The 20,616-nt window shown below is 37.8% G+C and overlaps 2 protein-coding genes across 2 annotated transcripts in view; one reads left to right on the top strand and one right to left on the bottom strand.

The window, feature by feature from the left end:
- Positions 1 to 7,646, bottom strand: part of LOC135466644 (vacuolar protein sorting-associated protein 54-like) — a 30,457-nt gene extending 22,811 nt beyond the window's left edge. Inside the window, exons 1-8 of the mRNA XM_064744243.1 lie at positions 7,313 to 7,646; positions 6,542 to 6,828; positions 5,876 to 5,981; positions 5,159 to 5,193; positions 2,922 to 3,050; positions 1,863 to 2,005; positions 953 to 1,052; positions 542 to 684 (exon numbers count right to left, since the gene is read on the bottom strand). Of these exons, the coding sequence (XP_064600313.1) occupies positions 542 to 684; positions 953 to 1,052; positions 1,863 to 2,005; positions 2,922 to 3,050; positions 5,159 to 5,193; positions 5,876 to 5,981; positions 6,542 to 6,828; positions 7,313 to 7,574 (1,205 nt within the window). The 5' untranslated portion in view covers positions 7,575 to 7,646. The remainder of the gene's footprint in view (positions 1 to 541; positions 685 to 952; positions 1,053 to 1,862; positions 2,006 to 2,921; positions 3,051 to 5,158; positions 5,194 to 5,875; positions 5,982 to 6,541; positions 6,829 to 7,312) is intronic.
- A 1,345-nt stretch (positions 7,647 to 8,991) lies between these two features.
- The window catches only part of LOC135468727 (WD repeat-containing protein 20-like), a 30,555-nt gene continuing 18,930 nt past the window's right edge, over positions 8,992 to 20,616 (top strand). The window contains exon 1 of the mRNA XM_064747125.1: positions 8,992 to 9,241. Coding sequence (XP_064603195.1) covers positions 8,993 to 9,241 — 249 coding nt within the window. The 5' untranslated portion in view covers position 8,992. The remainder of the gene's footprint in view (positions 9,242 to 20,616) is intronic.

The following is a 20,616-nucleotide window of genomic DNA, read 5'->3' as shown; positions in this document are numbered from 1 at the left end:
GATATATGTAGTAAGCTACAGTTATTGTCTATACTACCCACTGTGATTAACAATAATAAATCTTGGATCAGTGAAGCCAACTGTATTAATCTGTTTGGCTCCAGAAGTCCAACCACTTGACAAAAAATTGTTTTGTCCAATGGTGCTGCTTTATACAGAGGTTATCTGCATTTGATCAGTCTCATGCACCCGTACAAAAGTGGGAATGTAACTTTCTTGTCTGGAAAACTGAGTCAAGTTTATTTTTTTGATTGGTGTTTTTTGCACCGTACTCAGAGAGTATTTCACTTATACGATGGTAGGCAGCATTATGGTGGGTGGAAACTGGGTGGAAACTGGGCAGAGCTCGGGGGAATCCCATGACCATCTGACAGTTGCTGATGGACCTTCGAATGTACGAACTGCGTTAAGTTTTCACAGCGGGTAACATTAATGTGTAGGATTTGGTTTAGACATCTTGCAGAGGGTACAGAATTGTCTGTTAGGATGACTCCGCTGTTCTATTACCATGTACATAAAGTAATAACAACCACTGGCTAACCTGAAGCAATGAACACCAGCTAATTCCTGCGTCAGAACTTCCTGTGATGTGGAAATAAGATCCAGGGCTCCAACAAACTCATTGGTTGAAAGAAGCAGTTGTATTGTGGGTTGTGTCTGGTGAACCGTGGACATAAGTTTCAGCTGAAAATATAGGGCATGTAAGTCTTCAATGTGATTGGTTCCTTGAGGCTTGTACAGAATATCATTTCCTTGGAAATTTTGACTGTGCTACCAACATGTACTGACATTAGCCACACTTCTGCACACTTGTAATTTAAATTTAGCACTAGGTCTCAAATCAGCTCAGAATAAGTTGGAAATTAATTTTCTAACATTTTGTTTAAAGAAAAAAAAACAATCACATTTTTAATATATTGGGAATTCTCACTTTTTTTTTATCTGCACTGACCTTGTTGTGGAGGTTGACATAGTTGGATCTGGTTTTGGTTAAGCTCATTACTTTCAAAGGCCCTCTGGCTAACGTTGTGTCAATTTCATGAATTTTGTCACTGTAAAAATATGAACACATACACAAAACATTATATATATGTACATTATAAATGTACAGAGATAGGACAATGAGCACAGTAAATATTTACAGAAATTTTTCTGTAAGTTCCAAGAAATTTCATCAAATGTTCGAATACCTCTAAACATCAAGTCATTTCAGAGCTAAATTCAGTAAGCAATTAGACTTTAGTGACAATATGTGTCTTTCTTGTCTAGTCTTACATGCAGTTCGGTGAGGATTTGATCGAAACGGGGCAGAGCCCTGGGGAAACCCACAACCATCCACAGGTTGCTGGAAGACCTTCCCACGTAGCTGGAAAGGAAGCCAGCATGAGCTGAACTTGAACTCACAGTGACTGTATGGGTGAAAGGCTCCTGAGTCATTGCGAAGTGCTGGTGTGCTAACCCCCAGTTCAATGAGGACTATTGCCTTCCATCAATACGTCATACATGATTCAGGCGTCGATCGAAGCAACAGAAAGGTTTTAGCTGAATTTATACAAGGAAAATGTGATGATTTACAGATGTTTAGCTTCCACAACATAGCATTAATTTAAGGGAAGAAGATGTTTTCTGAATAAAAGTGAATTTTCACAGGACAAGACGATCACAACTGCAACCAAGAGTATTTTGTAAATAAAGTTTAACAGCATACCTAATGTTCTGTTCAACTGATGCCATTTTCTGTCTTTCAGATACCGAACAAAACTACAGGTAAAAGGGCATCAACAACTAATGGTCACTTATGATTTGGTTGGCTTGATTTTGATGAAATATCAGGGGTGACCATTACATGGTTCATAACTCACCGCAATTGTTTGACAGCTTTACAAGTCTCTAACAAGTAATCCTGCAGTTTTTCGTGGGAGCTCATGGCATGGAAGAAAGCATCTGACTTCACGGATATCTGCTTAGCGATTTGTACTTCTACAATATCAAGGTAATGGCTGAGCTGGAACAGGAATACCAGAAGCAAAACATTAGCTGAAAATTTGTTTAAGATGATTCACGATATATAACAACTGAACCTCTGTTTTTGATAACTGAGGGCCCATTTCTCAAACTTTATGAATTTTCTCCACATTTTTCCTTCCTCTTTCCATAAGATGGCCTGGAAAGATTGTGAAGAAATATACACGTACAGTACTACACAGCTTGGTTAATCTAGGGTGTTTTTATTCTCTCTTTCTTTAATAATGTGCATCTACTGTACATTCTGGATACTCTTATGCTTACAAAAACTCTGATAACCACAATGAAAAACTCCTTCCATGAATGTCAAGGCTGCAACATTTTTATTATTTTGGGGCAAATATTATACATATGCTAACAGAACAGGAGCATCTGTTCTGTTATGCCTCATCCATAACCGAACATAATTCTGGCACTGTGTAGTCAATGATTCTGTAACCTAAAGATACTGTTATACCTGTGCATAACAGAACAGAATTCTGGCACAGTGCAGTAACTGTTTCTTTAATAGATACACTTATGCCCCGTCCATAACAAACAGAATTCTGGTACAGTGTAGTTAACGTTTCTGTACAGGAAACTATTATATCCATGCATAACAGAACAGAAATCTGGCACATTGTAACAAATGTTTGTGTAAAAAATACTGTTATATTCATGCATAACAGAACAGAATTCTGGCACAGTGCAGTTAATGTTCCTGTAAAAGATACTGTTACATCCATGCATAACAGAACAGAATTCTGGCACATTGTAGCAAATGTTTGTGCAAAAGATACTGTTATATCCATGCACAACAGACAAAATGTTGGCAAAGTGTAGCAAATGTTTGTTGATTATTTATCACCAAGAATTTGGATAATATTACAAGTGTGAAGTTAATGTAATATTATTACCTTTTCCTGGAGCAGCTTTGAAGACTGTTTTCTGCCCGTGGCGTCACGTGACTCCTCCACCTGTGTCCATGGAAAGACGGCCATAAACGTATCAGGGTTGTCCAGAGTAAAATTAGGCAACATGAATATCTGGACAAAAAAAAAAAAAAAAAAAAAAAGAAAAGAAAATAATGGATTACTGAGTACATTAGTTTCTATATTTATTTGAATGTTGTTTAACACCATCTCAACAACTGACTATCTGCACAATTACATGTCTCTGAGATCACGAAGCTGTCTTAGTCTTAACTTCGCAATACTTTGCTGCGCTAAAATTGTGACTAACCTTATTATTTGTTATTAGAATACTATGAGTTGTCTTAGATTTCCAACACAAAATTGAAAATTACTGTCCTTTACATGTTATTTCAGGAATAATAACAGATTAAGATTAACTATATATATTCGTGATCCTGCAACCTGGACCCATTTGTACGAAGCCTTCTTAACGTTACAAGCACGTAACTACCATGGCAACCAGCAATAAAGGCATTACGTCGCCATGCCTGTTACAATGCTCGTAATGTTAAGTAGGCTTCTTACAAGTTGGTCCTGGTCAAATTTAATGGTGGAGGAAACTGGAGTTGCAGTGCCCACTGTCCACTACTGCCCACTGTGAGGTCCATGTACCTGACATACCACCTGTCTTATAATTAGAGCCTATAATCTTCAATACATTTTAAAGTGAACATAAAGTCTGCCAGTAAATCTGAATTAATTAGTACTATTCCAGAAATGTTCTAAAAATATTTAAAAATTCTACAGAGCTTATCAACAAAATAAATAGCAAACAATCATCAGTACCTAGCCTCATTCGATGACGTCATTTTCCAATGTTACAGCTATCGAGGGTGATGTCACAAAACCTCGCCCAGACCTCCCCGTACCATCGATATTAAACAATGTGACAATGAGAAAATACAAACAAAAATGCCTGGTACCCAACCAAAGAGTATCAGCCTGAGTGTAAGCATTAGGCCTAACTGGCTGTACAGACATCAGGGAATTACCAGACATAGCAGGACCTTCTCATTTATTACAGACTCTTTCATTCAGATTTTAGGACGATATTTTCGCAATGAATCTGCTTTGCTAAGGAAAAATAATCCAAAGTCATAATATTTTCTTCAAGCAATGACTCTTCAGAGGCGGTTTTCTTGCTAGCTCACCCTAACGAGTTAGGCTGAGTCTTCTGCCCAACATGTACACATTGTGACACGGGCAGCCGTTCTCAGTTCCCTGCTTGTAAATGTGAGGTTTAAAATGCATCTGTTTAACACCTAAACTAATAGAACAATCCCATGTAATGCATTGACCCACTTAAGAAAACACACTGACAATTGAGAGCTGATAGGTTTTTTGACGTGACACCCAATTTTCATGTGAGGCTTTCAGCGCTAGTGATTGGCCAAGTTCATAAGAGCTTCTATGACATGGCTACTCGGAGTGAGTTGTTCCTCAGTTCCGTATCACCAATACTGAACTTCATCTTCAAGGCTCTCAAAACCTTTTTACCTACTTATCTGAGATAACAGTGTCCTATATCTGTTTTTCTATGTATATATAGTGGCAGACTTCATGTTCCCTTTAACCACTTCTGTGATTCAATGGTTAGAGCAGCCACCTCAAAGTTGGGCAACCTGGGATCAAGCCTAGGTCAGGCCATGCCAAACACTTTAAAAATGGCACTTGTTGCTACCTTACTTGGCCCTTAGCACTGAGAAGTTAGAGCAAGAAAACAGGATTGGTTGGCCAGGTGTCAGTATAATGCGACCAGGTGGGGTGTCATGTCTGGTATGGCACTTCAGTGGCGCAGCACTTTGACTGCATGGATTCACCCTTTCACAAGAAGGCACAGTACATGTACGCATGCCTACTGACTCCTCGTTGTCATATAACTGAAAAATTGTTAAGTACAATGCCAAACCCCAAACATACATTCAAGATTTTGAAGAAAGTGCATGTTCTTAAAACTGTTCGTATAACCTGCGCGCTGTATACTGTTTGACCTTCCTCATGGTGGAGACGCACAACTTAGCATCCATTCAAGTTCTTTTTCCCTACATTTATTTAAAGGGCGGAAAATGCCTGGTTTAGCATCAGATCTCTCTGATTTGACATCAAGAGCTGATTACTTTACTAAGGTGTTAGAGAAATAGTCATCATGATAAAGTGAAAACTTGTGAATAGGACTCTACCTTTGGAACTTGCTCGAGTTCTTCTCGATTTTTCTCTAGAAAAAAAAGCAAAACAAAACTAAACACAATGTCAATTAATGTTAATTACTTTTGAACAGGACAAAATTTAAAAAACAAATGAAGTATACTTCTTAAGCTTGCAAAGCAAGGTCAGAGTGAGAAAGCTTTAGCTTCTCAATTGCGATAATGAAAAAAATACTGTAAATGGTCCAAACTTTCCTCAATCCAAACTTTCCTCAATCAACCAACCTTCAAACAAACCTCAATACACCTTTCCAAGTCCAGGGCCCCATTTCACAAAGATGTTAATCGCATATATAGGACAATGGCACGGTAATAATGTTGTATGACAAATATACGATAAAAAAACATTGTACGCCCCTATGTGAAACTGGACCACAATCAGCAAAAATGACCAACATAGTCATGGACGAATTTTTAGGTCATTTACAGTAAGTCATACTTTAAGTTATCACAACATTCAGTTCTGATATTTCTATGTCAAATAGGTCCTGTTGGAAGGCCAAAAGCTTGTATTTTACGTCATCAGAATGTGTAAGTGTCAAAATTTACACACCATTGTGAGGTTATGTCATGATGCAGTATACAAAACATTCCCTGAATACAGAAAATTGTGGAACAAACCATAAATTAATGTCAAAACAAGTTCACAAAACAAGTTCACATTACAATGTTTCTTCCAACACCATGGCTTACCCAGCTGTTTAATGTGTCCTCCTGAAAATTGTTTCGACGTTTCTGAGATCTGACTGTTATCGGCTTTCTCTGGAAGGGCTTTTAAACGCTGGTGTTTTTTATATCTCTGGATAAAAAAAAAAAAGAGTACAGTCTGACACATTAATAATTAGATCACGTTTTCCGGGACCAGCTATGTTTGATTTATTTATTTGATTGATGTTTTACACAGTACTCAAGAATATTTCACTTATATTTACACCAGCATTATGGTGGGATGGACCAGCTACAGCAACGCATAAGCTATTAGTGAAGACAGAAAGACAATTCAAATATTTAAGCTAAAAGCTATATTTATTTATTTATTTAATATGACTATGGCCAGCATTATAGCAGTAAAAGCTATAGTCTGAGTGAAAGAGTAAAAAAATACATGTGACAGGGTCAGTAATATTAAGAAAGTATTTCAGCCAGATTTAAAAAGCACTAGTTCAGAGAATCAGGATTTTTTGCTGGACACCATATACACGTTGAAAGAATTTAAAACATCCATTAAATAAAATAACTGGGGTACAATCAAGAAAAATGTAGTTTAACCGATGATAGAAGAGTGCTCTACCTGAATATACAGGAATGTTTTGTATGTCATGTAGAAAATGTAAGAGGTTCAAGAGAAATGGGGCTTACTGTTGAAGTCTTGTGAAGATATTTTTCAAAATGAGATTGAGTTATCTCCCTTAAATAAGGCGAAGGTAAAATGAGCGTGTTCTCAAATGAGTCCCCCCATGTCTTCGTGAAGAAGTCTGTTTCTCTCTTGGAAAGTCGGGGATCATTGAGTAGGGCAGGGAGGTTGATAGACGATTGATACACCGTCCACTTGTGCTGATCCTGCACCACTGATGGCTCTTGGGTATGACTAGAGTTGGCAATCTGTAAATCATACTGCTCACTCCTAGCCGAACTCATTCCTTTGTCTACAAATGAAACGTAAAAGACTGTGACCAAAGACACCTTCGTAATGACAAAGCTTGACCTAGTTTCCTCAGGGCATGGCTGCCATTATGAACAATCCTTAGAATGCCAAATCAAGCCTATAAACAAGCATGTTGAGTTGCTGCAAACATAAACCAATATTTGTGTCCTTTTTCTTGTCCATTTATTCAGCTAATGGGACATCATTTCAACTAAAACACTGACCCTTTACATGTATCAACAGATGGCTAGATTACTGTTGAAAGATGGTTTATCAATGCTGGATTTGATATATTACATTTCTGCTGTATTAGGGAATTGGTGGATAGCAAAAAAAAGAGTTTGATCCGGTTTTTGTAGTGAAATTGTCCGCGTGGAAGTCCACATGGGAGAAGCCAGGCCTACGGTAGGAGCATAGGCGGGTACTCGAAACTATGAACTATGAATACCCTAAGGTAATGTAAAACTGTGAATGTTTCTGCACACCTCTGCTGGCAGTGTTGCCATAAACATGATGCCGAACAACATGGTCTTCGTAGTCCTTATCACTCACACCCTCCACCGGCAGGGATGGACAGACCCCAGTTGAACCATACCGACACACAAACGAGCCACCCTCTTTTGTACAATGAAAGTCTCGAAGATGCCGACAGAAGTCCCTTGGGGATTTGAAACTTCCCGAGTCCTGGCAAACAGAGCAGCGCCGCCAGCTAACGGAGCTGTTTCTTACTACGCCGACAGTAGCCATGCGCCAATCCCATCGAGGAGAATTGGTGAGTACGTGGAATATTTATGACTATAAGTAAAGATGCGACTTGGAAACGGTTAACAATCTGGAATGCATGCGAATGTCTCATCTGTCATTTTCTCGCGCATCTCATCACGGAGACTGCCATGTTGATTCTCGTCAAAACCGAACAACCCTCGCGCGACGTGGCAACTTCCAGGTAAGAGTTGCGGCCCCTGAAAACACATCTTTCGTATTGATTTCAATCTCATCACCATTAAAATTAGGCCCTGAGCTGACACCACTGGATCTGATTTCAACAAGTTTGGTGTTCATTCAGGCCTGATTTTTTATATCATTATTTATGTATAATCTGTGTATTTCTTCTCAAAACATTACTATACTCAAGCAGCTGACTACTCATTTCGCCTTTTGAAAAATAACTATCAGATTAATATGTTATCTTCATCTATTTAAATAACCCCTTAGTCATAAAATGTACAAACGTGACATTGTAAACTCATCTCTTAGTTTAGTCTTAGCCATTACATAGAGGGTAGCATTTCAAATCTCTTACACTACAGACTAGTATATCTCGAAATGAATCATCTTCTCGACTAATGTAAAGACTTAATTATATAAATTTATCTCCAGCTAGAAGCTTACATGTCTATAAATCGTCACCACATGTATACAGAAAATACACTTTTATAACAATTATATTCATTATATACTTGCATAGCTGCCAATTTACTGAAAATTAACCTGGAACTGCTTCACTGCCCGCGGTTTGATCTAAACGCATGTTTTAGTTAATCCTGCCGATCAACTTTGACTTAGATATTGTGGTCGTATGTACCCTGTGTACATTAATAAATAAGGGACTAAGTTAACGACGTTGTACGACTTGTGGGAAAAATAAAATATTTAAACCTCCGACCACGATGGCTGGATACTGCCGATAAGGCGCAGCTGGTATACTGCATCATGGAATGCGTATTTAAGGCTGGAGTAACTGATCAACTGATTTTCGCAAGTGGTATTTACGCGCTGTGGTTGCAATTGTGGGTTTCAATGGCGATATAAGTATATAGAGGCATGCTGCGAAATGAAAAGTGAAAGAGGAAGAAGAAGCGCACCTGCTGGAGCAAGTCACGTGGTTATTTTGCTACATGTACTGTAAAGCTGGCGTTCATTTTATATCCACCCTATTTTACCTGAAGTTTTTCTAAAGATAAGCATATGCAAGTCAAAAACATTCAACGTCTTTACCAACACGAATACCATCAATACCATTATTGTTAACGATTTGTATTGTTCTCGTGCGATTTGTAAACAAGTGCCCCACGTGTTAATGTTGTCACACAACGGAAGTTTATCTGTAAGGACATGCGCATTTTCCAGCCCATCCGGGTACCTGCCACTCATTACAACTCAACATGGCGGCGCAGAGTGAGGGAGGTGGTAAGGACGATATAAGGACGCATTTTAGTACTCGGGAAGGAACTTATAAATTGATGCCACTCTCTGAATACTCTAGGCCAACTAGAGTTGCCTTTAATGGACAAGCTAACACCCCCGTGCGGGTCTCTTTCATTAATGTCAACGACGGTTCTCCTGCGCCAGATAGGATATGTTTCAATGCCGGAAGAGAACTCTATTTCTATGTGTACAAGGGGGTCAGAAAGGTAATGATAATTTACACTGCTTTCTTCACAGATTTTTATGATGTAGGCTCTCATCTAATCACGCTGGATGAATAAATATCATAAATAGACTGAGAGTGTATTTATCTCTCTCACCAGCCTTAACCTGTCCAGCCAATAATTTCAGTGCGACCTGCTTGTAATTCAGTGTGAACTAAGTTATGTTGTAGCACATACCGACATACTTCACATAGTCGTCCTGCAATATCATGTTCGTTTGGTTTATGAATTTATCACCTGTGTTTACCTGTGGGAATAGAAGTGTTAGCGATCGTTATAAATGACATGGTTGTTTTTGAAAGATATACTGGTAGCCCATAGGAAGTCTTGGATACTGGAAGTTTCACTTTCAGAGTGTAATTTACCTTTGATTTGAGTTATTGGTTACATGAAACGCTTTGGTTTCTTAATATGCAGATTAACATATGTAATAACATATAACAGTACAAATAAATTTTTCAGCTTTCACCTTGGGGGTTAAAAATGGCTTCAAAATACAGTCTTATGGCCCCAGTGGTCAGTCCAGAAATTAAGCACCTTGCAGTGAGGATGTCATTGAGGATCCTGGTTTAAAAAGAACTCTGTGGGGGACAGACCGAATGGGGGCAGGGATGTGGGGAACAGACCGAATGGGGGCGGGTGCAGGGGGGCGGACGGGGGCGTTAAGCTGACCCGAAGAAGACATGCAGTATCCATGTACATGTCACCTTACCCACACGGTAGCTAATATGGTTCAGGAGGCTCAGGGCACTTTGAGAGTGTTCACCGGGTTCTGAGCAGGATCAACGATGACGTAATTTCTGAAAAAATCTGACCCTCGACGAAAACTATGCATAATATAGAAGGCTAATTAACAGGTATAAAAATACCCCCAAAATTGAATAATTTTCCTCATTTGGCGTAGAAACGTAATATTCGTTTTATAGTTCCTTTTCATGTATCCTTTTATGTTGACATTGATGTTGTAAGTGTGTGTTGATGGTACAGTTATCTTGCTCGTTTTCTATGTTGCGGAAGAGAATGTTTTGTACTATCAAACTGTAATTATTGTTATAGCTTAGTCTGAGATTGCTCTGAAGTTAGGTTTGACAAAATTTTGTTTGTCTAAGGATGCCCCGAACTAATGTCTTATGCAGTTTGTCACATTGTTGGAGAAATAAAATTACCCATCAAATACATCTCGACAGCTTGAAGTTTTCACACACATATGTTTTTTATCTTTTGGCCTGTTATTTTATCGCAACCATAACTTTGATTGATTATTTCCTATGCTGTGTGGGCCTGAGACTCCTTGGTGAATTCGAAGCGACCCACTGTACTGACAGTCTCAACATATTGGAAAAGGGCAGGTAACTACATCAGATACCAGACATTGGTTTGGGGCCTAACAAAAGTTTTGCCATACCTAAGGAAGAGGAATCTCGAACTAGCTACAGCTGTATGAACTGTTGTGGGAGGCTGATAAGCATTTTATTTGAAATTTTTGTATCTGTAGGTCTGTAGTTTATCCTAGGCACTCTCACCACCATCTTACATGGGTTCCCCCCGGGCTCTGACTCGTTTCCTTCCGCCATAATGCTGGCCAACGTTGTACAAGTGAAATATTCTTGAGTTTGGCGTAAAACACTAATGAGATAAATGAAATAAATAAGCATCTTATGTGTGGAAAAACAGTTTGTTATTATAAACAACAATCAAATAAATAAATGATGGAAAATGACAAATGGTGATGCATGTTTCTTGAATCTTTACTTAGCTAGGAGTATTTGCACATGTTGATGTAGTAGTTACTATGTACTACTTCATTAAAAAAAGTGAGGAATAATCATAAACTGTATGAAGAATAATTTCAATTCTTATTGTATTTTTCAAAGATGTAAAGAGCCTACTTTATTCCTTGTGTTGCACAGGTAGACGAAAGGCAAATTCACTTGCACACAGTAACTTGAAATTCAAAAGCATTTTGATACATTTAGAAGAAAATGACTCCACTGTGTTCGAAAAGATGAAATGATTGTCAACTTTCATCAGTGTTTGATAACACAACAAGTGCAGAAGATGAGTGTTAAGTTGTAAATCAGTTCAGGTGTACACCTGCTAAGATCAAAGGTAGTGGTTAAAATAATGAATCAAAGCTTTTTGTAACTTGAAAGGATTTCCTGGCTGTAATAACACCTGTGTAATTATTTTTTTTATTTCAACATGTATTTGTGTGGTTAAATTTTGCTCTTTTTTCTTTATCTTTTGTATCTTGTATGGGAGGCAAGTATTAACACTTCTGAGATAGGGTTAGCAGTATTACAAGTGTAGCAGTGCAGGATTCATGATTTACCACCGTATGTGGGGAATGTCCATCATGTATACAACACAACACTTCATTCTGTGTGCTATTTTCTAATTGAGCAAAAGTTAATTGACTGCCAGTGCCCTGAGTAGATCCAGATCTATTACCTAATACAGTGCCTCTATCAGTTGGGCGACTGAGAAACTAAATGGCATGTTAAACAGAACAAGTGTTCTGGTATACCCATGTAGTTCCTTCCTGCATTTTAACCTTTGACAAATAGATGGTAATATGGGTTTGATGGGTCATGGTTTTAGCTGGTAACTGGTATATGACTATATGGTATGATGTTGAGATTTAAAACATATGTTTTTATCAAGATTTGATTAGGTTGACAGTGATATTTGTCATTTGTCTCTGATTTCTTCAGATAAAGCAGCTGCTCAGACACTCATGTTGGTGTACACATGATGTACACAGTCATGTGTGTTCATTAGCTGTGATGTTTTGAAGTTCTAATTGGAGCAGTGAGTATGTGCTATGAGCTGATCTATGGTTCATAAGTATTGCAGGAACTTTAGAACCTAGTTCAAGGCTTGCATTTTTTATTATGTCAAAGCTACTTAATCTACATGGTCATATAACTGCATCTATGTACTTCATTTCCCCAAGGGGCTTCTGAGGAGTTTAAGGCTGTCTTCCTCCACAATTTTGCAGCAACCTGTGGATGGTTGTGGGTTTCCTCCCACCATAATGATAGCTGCCATCTTATGAGCGAACTATTTTTGTCTACAAGTATGGCGTAAAACGCCAATCAGATACATAAATATATCCTGTCTGGTTGTGTGTGGGAATGTGTGCAACCATCTAATGGTTGTTGTGGGTTCCCCCCACCTACCAATTATATTTTTTGAGTATGGCATAAAAGACCTATCAAATAAGTAAGTAGATAAATCATCACCACAATATGTCTGCAATATTGCTGAGGTGGCATTAACCCATAATCGTGAGCTCCCTTATTTCATAGACAAGTGAGGTATCCATATTAATGTATGTTTCAGAGAGATGTCTGTCATGAATTGTGTTTTTAAATGACACAGATTTAGTACGTGTGCACTGGATGAAAACATATAACTATAGTGGAGAACTATCTCAGTTCAGATTGCCAGTACTTGGCGGTTGAGGTCATTTGTGAAATCGTGCTGGTTAATAGACTAGCTGTCACTTCGTCGTCAGTGTCATAAGTTTGTTAGGGTCGTGGGGTTTGATGGGCGACTGATAAGCGCGGTGGTTTAATCCAGTCTTGGGTACTTTTATAGAAGTGAAGTAATCTTAAAGTCATGCATTTAATTCCAATAAATATTCAGTTGCCTTTATGACTAGATTTTAGTGCAGGGTAAAACACCAATATGAAACAAGATATCTTCTGATTCATTTGAAGTGCAGTGCACAACACTTGTAAAAAATATCTTCTGGCTTAGTTGAATGATGGGGTAAACTACCATTAAATGTTTTTCTGATTCAAATTATTGACGAAAATAAAACACCAGTTAATAATGTTTTCTGATTCATTTTGGTGACTAAAAACACCTGCAATACGACTTTCTTCTGTTCCATTTGGATGGTAATGTAAAGCACCAATGAAAAGAAAAATGTCCTTCATTCAATTGGTTTGTAGTTTACATCTACATCATGTCAAGCATCAGGTGGTGTAAAACACCAATCAAATAAATAAATAAAATATAAAACACCAGTAAAATTATATGAATAATTAAAGTGTATGTCTTGCGAGAAAATGTATGAAACTGAGATGTACATGTATGTTCAGTAATGTAGCACAATATAAAGCTGTTGATCAACATGCACGTATGTACATGTATATGTCACATTGCCAGTGTTGAATGTCTGCCATACTACACATGGATGTGGAAGCCTTAATTCTCCAGTCTACTGCACATGCACAGATGACATGATCTTGGTACCTTGGTGTATTATCCGAAAGGTGCTTCATTAGTGCTAACAGCGTGATTACTTGTAATGCTGAATGTAATAAATCTAGGGATGGCTGTAATACAACTCTATGTACATCGTCCTTGACACGAAGGCTGAAACTTGCTTCACACAAACTCCCAACCGTGTGCTATGTTGTTCATTGTATTCACGTGAGTCGTGAGTCGTCATCAGTGTGTGCAGCTGTGAGTGCACATGCTGGGTCAGTCTCCTTCACATGTTGTACAATGTACAACTAGCATTACAGATGTGTTACATGGAACTGACTTACTGCTTGTGTGTTTTAGTTATTAGTAGCAGTGATAGGGTTTAGAAATGGAGCTTCAAAAGCCCTGTTGTTCAGTTTACATGTATATATTGGTTATTAGTAGCAGTGATAGAATTTAACTATTGGTTGTTAAATATTTGTTCAAAATCAGACAATACAATAAGGTATGTCTTGTTATTGGAAACATTGTGTGTGTGGAACATTTTAAAACTCATTAGAAGTTGCTCCTTCATTTAGATGCGGAAAGGTTGAGGTATTAGGGTATATTACTTGGCTACTTTAGTTTAGCAGCAGCGAGTATGTGGTCAGCAAGCATCAGAACATGTATATTGACATTTTATTATTAATCCCCAGATATTCTGATTATATATCTGTGGTTGAAATATGGTTGGCTACAGTTGCAGACGTAGCCTCGTTTGACATTTAAAATGTGTGCCTGTACAGTATATGGTACCAGTATGTATGTATATCATGTTATTACAACGCATGTACTGAGTAGAACAACGCATGTACTGAGTAGAAAATGCCCCTGGTGGTAATGATACATTTACATATAGTTCCCAGTTACTTGTATCATGACGTGCGGCTCACACTGGGATAAATTGTAACCTTAGTACAAGATACATTTACATATAGTTCCCAGTTACTTGTATCATGACATACGGCTCACACTGGGATAATCTGTAACCTTAGTACAAGATACATTTACATATAGTTCCCAGTTACTTGTATCATGACGTGCGGCTCACACTGGGATAAATTGTAACCTTAGTACAAGATACATTTACATATAGTTCCCAGTTACTTGTATCATGACATACGGCTCACACTGGGATAATCTGTAACCTTAGTACAAGATACATTTACATATAGTTCCCAGTTACTTGTATCATGACATACGGCTCACACTGGGATAAACTGTAACCTTAGTACAAGAGGCTTTGGAATCTCAGCCTTAGAAATATTCGTGGAACTTACATGCAGACTTTTTTTTTAAATTCTTGTAAGCTTTTCATGAGTGTTGCTCCTTATAAGTTTAAAGGGGACACATTTTGAAAGTTAAATTAGCCTGAAATGCCAATGACGTACTAAGATGCCGTTATATAGTTCATTGGTGAAATGAAAGGAGTTGTATGCAAGTTGTATACATACGTAGTATAGTGACTTTACATGTGCCAGAATTAATAGAAAGAGTTATCTTAGTAGTTATGGAAGAAAAGCTGCACTGTTTGGGGTCATTTACTGTATTTGTTGGTACTCCATTGTTAAAACTATTCAAGGGATGTGCCAAGTTATACAGATTTTTACGGAGCATGACTTGGCAGAGTTGTACCATATTGTGTAGCATTGCAACTGAATCTGCCTTATAAATAAGGCACCTATGTTACTGTTACACAGCAATTGCTGTACTAAAACATACAATGTATATGTAGGAGTGCAAGGTACATGTACATGTATTTACTGGGCATGTGTTGATTGTATTTTCGTGTATTTATGAAAACTCTGCTGTAATGGAGGATTACAGTCATGCTCACGACATGTAGTTAGAACTTGCGAGATGTACAGTTAACGTGTATGTATTGCTATCCAGCATTAAAATGTGTAAGTTGATTTGTATTCTTAATAGGTATTTGACTTTGAAGAGAAACTGGGGAACTTTCCCAAGTTTAACACAAATATTTTCACCTTTAGAGCCAGCTCAAAGTTTACAAGCCATATAGTGTCTTGAATAAAAGATGATGAACACAGCGTTGGTGTATTAAAATGAAACTACTTCTGCAAAATTCCTGAGTAGTGTGTTGTTTAAACAACATTCAAAGGACAATACATGAACACTTTTCATGAACATTTTTTGTTGCAATTCAGTGCTTACATCACATGTTGAATTTGAAGATAAATTTTTTTTATGTGTTTATATCAGTTCGAAACAATATAAATGATTGGGTGCCAGGATAATATAGGTACCATGTCTAGACTAACAGTTATTCCAGGCCCTTGATGGGAGGTTCATTCAGCTGAAGAATGTCACAGCCGATAAGTTTGTCTGGTACCTTGCAAACCTGGGTAGAAATCTGATAGTACATTTAAGTGAAAAGTTCTATATTGAATAACTGGAGCGCATCTTACAATGTGACAGTCATCGTAAGTTACAGAATTGTGTCATTAAGATTTTGTATTGCTGTTATGTTCTGGAGTAGGGTATTTTCTGTGCAAAGAAAGAAAGTACAATGGACTTCAAGTCATGTGTGAATCTCTGTCGTCTGTTAAGTGTGGAAGTTACCATGTGACAGCAGTGTTGTACTAAAATGTAAACTGCACCGGTTGCCAGTCATTAATCACAAGTCTTCACATGTACAGCATGTATACCATACATATATTCATCTAGGCCCAATACACAAACAAGAGAACGCTGTACACACATTTGTGACATTGATATTCAGGTGACTTTTCAGAGGCCTGTGGGCTGATAACTTGACTAATGTTATGCCTGGCAGATGTACCCTGTTTAGTGGTACATATAGACAAGTTTGCAGAAGGCTGAAACCTACTTTTGGTGTTGCCAATTACCATATTTACACAAAAATGCCAGTACACTGGGCCGGCAGATTGCCTGTATACATAGACATTTATACCTGAAGAGGTGTATACATATATGTGCTGCCAAAAATACAACTCTCTGAATACAAAGTTCGGCCCACATTGTGCAGGCTCTGCTGTACATATTTTTATGTATTCATGTTTGTATGAATTAGTGGGTTTCAGATGGCTGCATTGGCCTCAGCTGTAAATCCCATTAAAAAATTCTTTTTGTGATTCTTAGAAAATGTAATTACTGTAAAGTTTCTGGTTACATGCATTGGATTCGATAGATTTAGATTTCAGAATCAGATTTTTTGTGAACAGTGAGAGTAACTTGGTCAGGTGCATTTCTGCTGTAATTCTGTGCTCCTCAACACTAACCTGGACTGACAGCATTAGAAGGAAGATTAGTCTGGCATCAGATTCCGGTATTTACCCTGAAAATTCGTTGAGAAAAGTGCACTTTTAGAAACAAAGAACAGTGATGTTTTTGATGCTGAAACTAAAATATCAGCCTACCTTTTAGGTACTAAACCTCAAAATACATCTATAGGATCAATAAAACTTCTAGAATAGAGCAAAATGAGTAAGTCATGGACGAAATTTTAGGTCAGATACGGTAATTGTATTTTTACCCATTGATGTGCAATTCTGTACACACCTGAGGTTATGAACACATCTGTTTCTCCACCTGTGAGAATGGATTACCCAATGGTGTTTGTGTAATGTGTCCATGTACATGCAATTTCAAATTCTACCTGTCAACATCTTTATAGACTTGATGTACATGTCAGAACATGTTCTCTACCAATAATAGCACCGCCTTGAGTATCCGTATGTTTTGGACGTTATTCATGCGTATTATTATATTGATTGAAGGAAATATTGTGGGCATTTCTATATCATAAGCAGTAGTATTTCGTAGGCTGGTGTGCCTTAATAGTACATGTACTGATATCTTTCTCCATGAAAAGCCTGTAAATTATGAAACATTGTCAAAGGTAATGGGCAATGGAACAGAAATCAAATTTTATATTGTACATGTAAGTAATTGATCACTGTGAAGTACATACATGGCCTAATTACTGTAGCATATGATACTGTACATGAATGTAAGTGTGCATATTATTGTGACAGTTTGGTGGATACGCTGACGATCGGAGATGTACAGAGACAGTGCATTAATGCAGCACCCTTTAGTTACCCTCACTCCACAGTGCTGTATTCCCAGTGTCGAAATGGGACACAGGTGGTGGGGGTGTACATGAATGTATTTCTGATAGCTGGCTCGATTCTGAACACAGATCTTTACTGCTGATTAGGTAGTTGTTAATTCTGCCAAGATTGTATAAAGTTGGCATATATACTTGTACATGTAACCCAAGCATGCAGACTGCACATGTTCAATTCTTTAATCTTCTCCAAATACGGCTGTAATATTGCGGACGTGGAGTGATGCCATAATCTATTATTCAAGGTTTGAATTAGGCATGAATTTGTTTTTTTTCTGTTAGTGGAGAAACTTTAATAGGCAAGTATGCAGGGCAAACTTCATAACCTATAACATTACAGAACATATGATAACACAGAACCACTCCAGTGGGACAAGGGAACTGAATATCATGTCTCCTGACAACTGGTCGTGTAAGTGTAAAATTCTTGAGTGTTTTGTGGAACACCAATCAGAAAATATATAAATACTAGATAAGATTTGTTAGATTTTAGCACTGTACTTAAATACATTTATGTAGTACAAAGGCAGATTTCACTTGCCTCTGCATGTATGCCATGTGTTAATGCAGGCCTCCAGATATTTGACTAATATTTTATTCAGTGCGTCAAATAAGATTATGAATGAGAAGTGTGGTGGCATGAGAATGAATGAGGTGGCTGAGCAGTTCAGTGAGCTGGTCATGTGACCCTAGCTTCAGACTGGCCTGGGAATTCTGATCTGGATCAGACCATGTGATAATAAGGTGACATTTTGTATGGACCTCAGGGAGGTGTTGGTTTGGATACAGTGTCACACATGCACATCACTGAGTTGATGATATACCTACAAGTACTGTAGTTATGCTAAAAGTTTGTGCGCAGAATTCACGGGTTATGAAATAAATCCTAATGTCAGTGTATTTTGGGGGGTGGTGCATATCTGGAGACCCTCAGGTAGAAATCAAAAGATATATGGGTCAAAGGCAGATCAAATGCACTTTCCACTGAAAGTAATATTAACATTGCTCCTTAAGAGGGATATGTGCAGATTTCAGGGGCCAGGTGCAGGACCTCTCCGAAAATATAAAAATGCTAGCTTGGGACAAGGATCTACCCTAATGACCATAAATTTCGTCTGTGACTAACTTGCCCATTTTCCCTTATTCTGAGAGTTCTATTGATTTTGGAAAGGTGTTTTGAGGTTTGCTTGGAACAGGGATGATATTCTTCTGGAAAACTGTTAGTTTCAGCACCAAAAATAACGTTGAAACGATATAAAAATGCACTTTTGTCGGTGAAATTTCAGATCATTTAGGGTGTATGTGAGAACTATAAGAAAGAATCATAATCCTTTCACAGGTTGAGGAAAATAATACAATCTCAGTCTGTCACATAAAGTCATCATGTCTGCTTATTTCTATTGCACGTACATGTATATATGGTAAGCCATATTTACAGAATGGTCGTTAAGATACATGTACATTGTACATTAACATTCATTGTGTCTTCTGGAAAACATATTCTGTGCATGTTTATACACGCTATTTACAATATATATACCCTAATTGACCTAAAATGTATTGCACACAAAAGTGCACTTTTAGAGGCAAATAAATATTGCAAAATAGTATATTTGGGTGCTGAAACTCACATTTATCCAGTAGGGTATCATCTTACCATCCCAACAGACCTTAAAACACTTTTTTGTGATCAAAAGAACTGTCACAATCAGGAAAAATGAGTAAGTTAATAGTTTTAGTCATGGACAAAATTTATTGTCATTTAGGGTAGATATATATGTTGATGTAAGCTGTGGGTGTTTCCAACTGGCAGTATTCCACTAAACACTAAACAGGACTGGTCCATACTGTCAACACCTTGACCTGCTGGATCTGACATGCTCTGTTGGTGCCAATCATCTCTGTGTCAAGTACAGGCTCATATACCACTACATGTACATATATGTGGACAGCAGATAGCGACTGCCATGGCACATATCACAATTAAACAGACTGTGTTACATGTATATGTACAGTATATGTTATGAAATCTCTGCGGTGAAGCTGGAGTTATGCATTCTTTTCCAGACATGTGTGTTATACTGTAGTTGAGACCACAGGAATGTGGCTGCCTGTAATTGTGTATACCATAGTGAACATTTTTTTTTTAAACTTATGTCTTGCACAAGTAGTTTTCGGGTCTACAGTGTCATAATCACTTATATGTACGATTCATGCTCTTGGAATTCCATATAATATTTACCAGGCACAAAATCTTCGTGTTTTTTTTTTTTGTCTGGTGAAAATTGGCAAGAGACACGAACTCTTACCACCCTTGGAAAGTAACAAAATACTGAAGTACAAGTATACCCATTACTATCAGATTCTTTTTCTTCGTTTAAATTAAAATACATGAGCATGTATGTTTCGTAGCTTGTATAAACTAGCGTAAGTGCATCTTTAAAATTGAAGGAAATTATCTAAAGACGTTCTTTTAATATTTCACATTCAGAGATGTCTTGTGGTTTATGTCATGGTAACCTAGCACCGAGCAGGTGACAGTTTCATAAAATTCTGTGATGAAACACTTCACTTTTTAAATGAGTCAAGTTATGAATTGTCTCTTCATTGAGTTCATCGAAAATGGACCTGAGTTTTCAGGGATCACATTACATGACATCTGTGGCTGAGGGAGTTAGCTCACCAACAAGGCGCAATGACCCAGGAGCATCTCAACAATGCAGTCAATGTAAATTCAAGCAAAGCACCTGCTGACTTCCTCCCTGGCCATAAGTGGGAAGTTCTGGTAGCAACTTGCAGATGGTCGTGAGTTTCCCCCAGGCTGTGCCCCGTTTCCTCCCATCATAATGCTGGCCGCCGTTTGATCTGTGAAATATTCTTGAGTACAGCATAAAACAACAATCAAATAAATAAATAAATTACATGACCTACTAACTTGAGCATCTTATGAGTCCCCTCCCATCTGGATGGTGTTTGGGTCAAA

This window comes from Liolophura sinensis, chromosome 6, assembly GCF_032854445.1.
Source record: "Liolophura sinensis isolate JHLJ2023 chromosome 6, CUHK_Ljap_v2, whole genome shotgun sequence".
Classification (NCBI taxonomy): domain Eukaryota; kingdom Metazoa; phylum Mollusca; class Polyplacophora; order Chitonida; family Chitonidae; genus Liolophura; species Liolophura sinensis.
The sequence above is the reverse complement of the archived record's forward strand: the minus strand, read 5'-3'. Positions and strand labels throughout refer to the sequence as shown.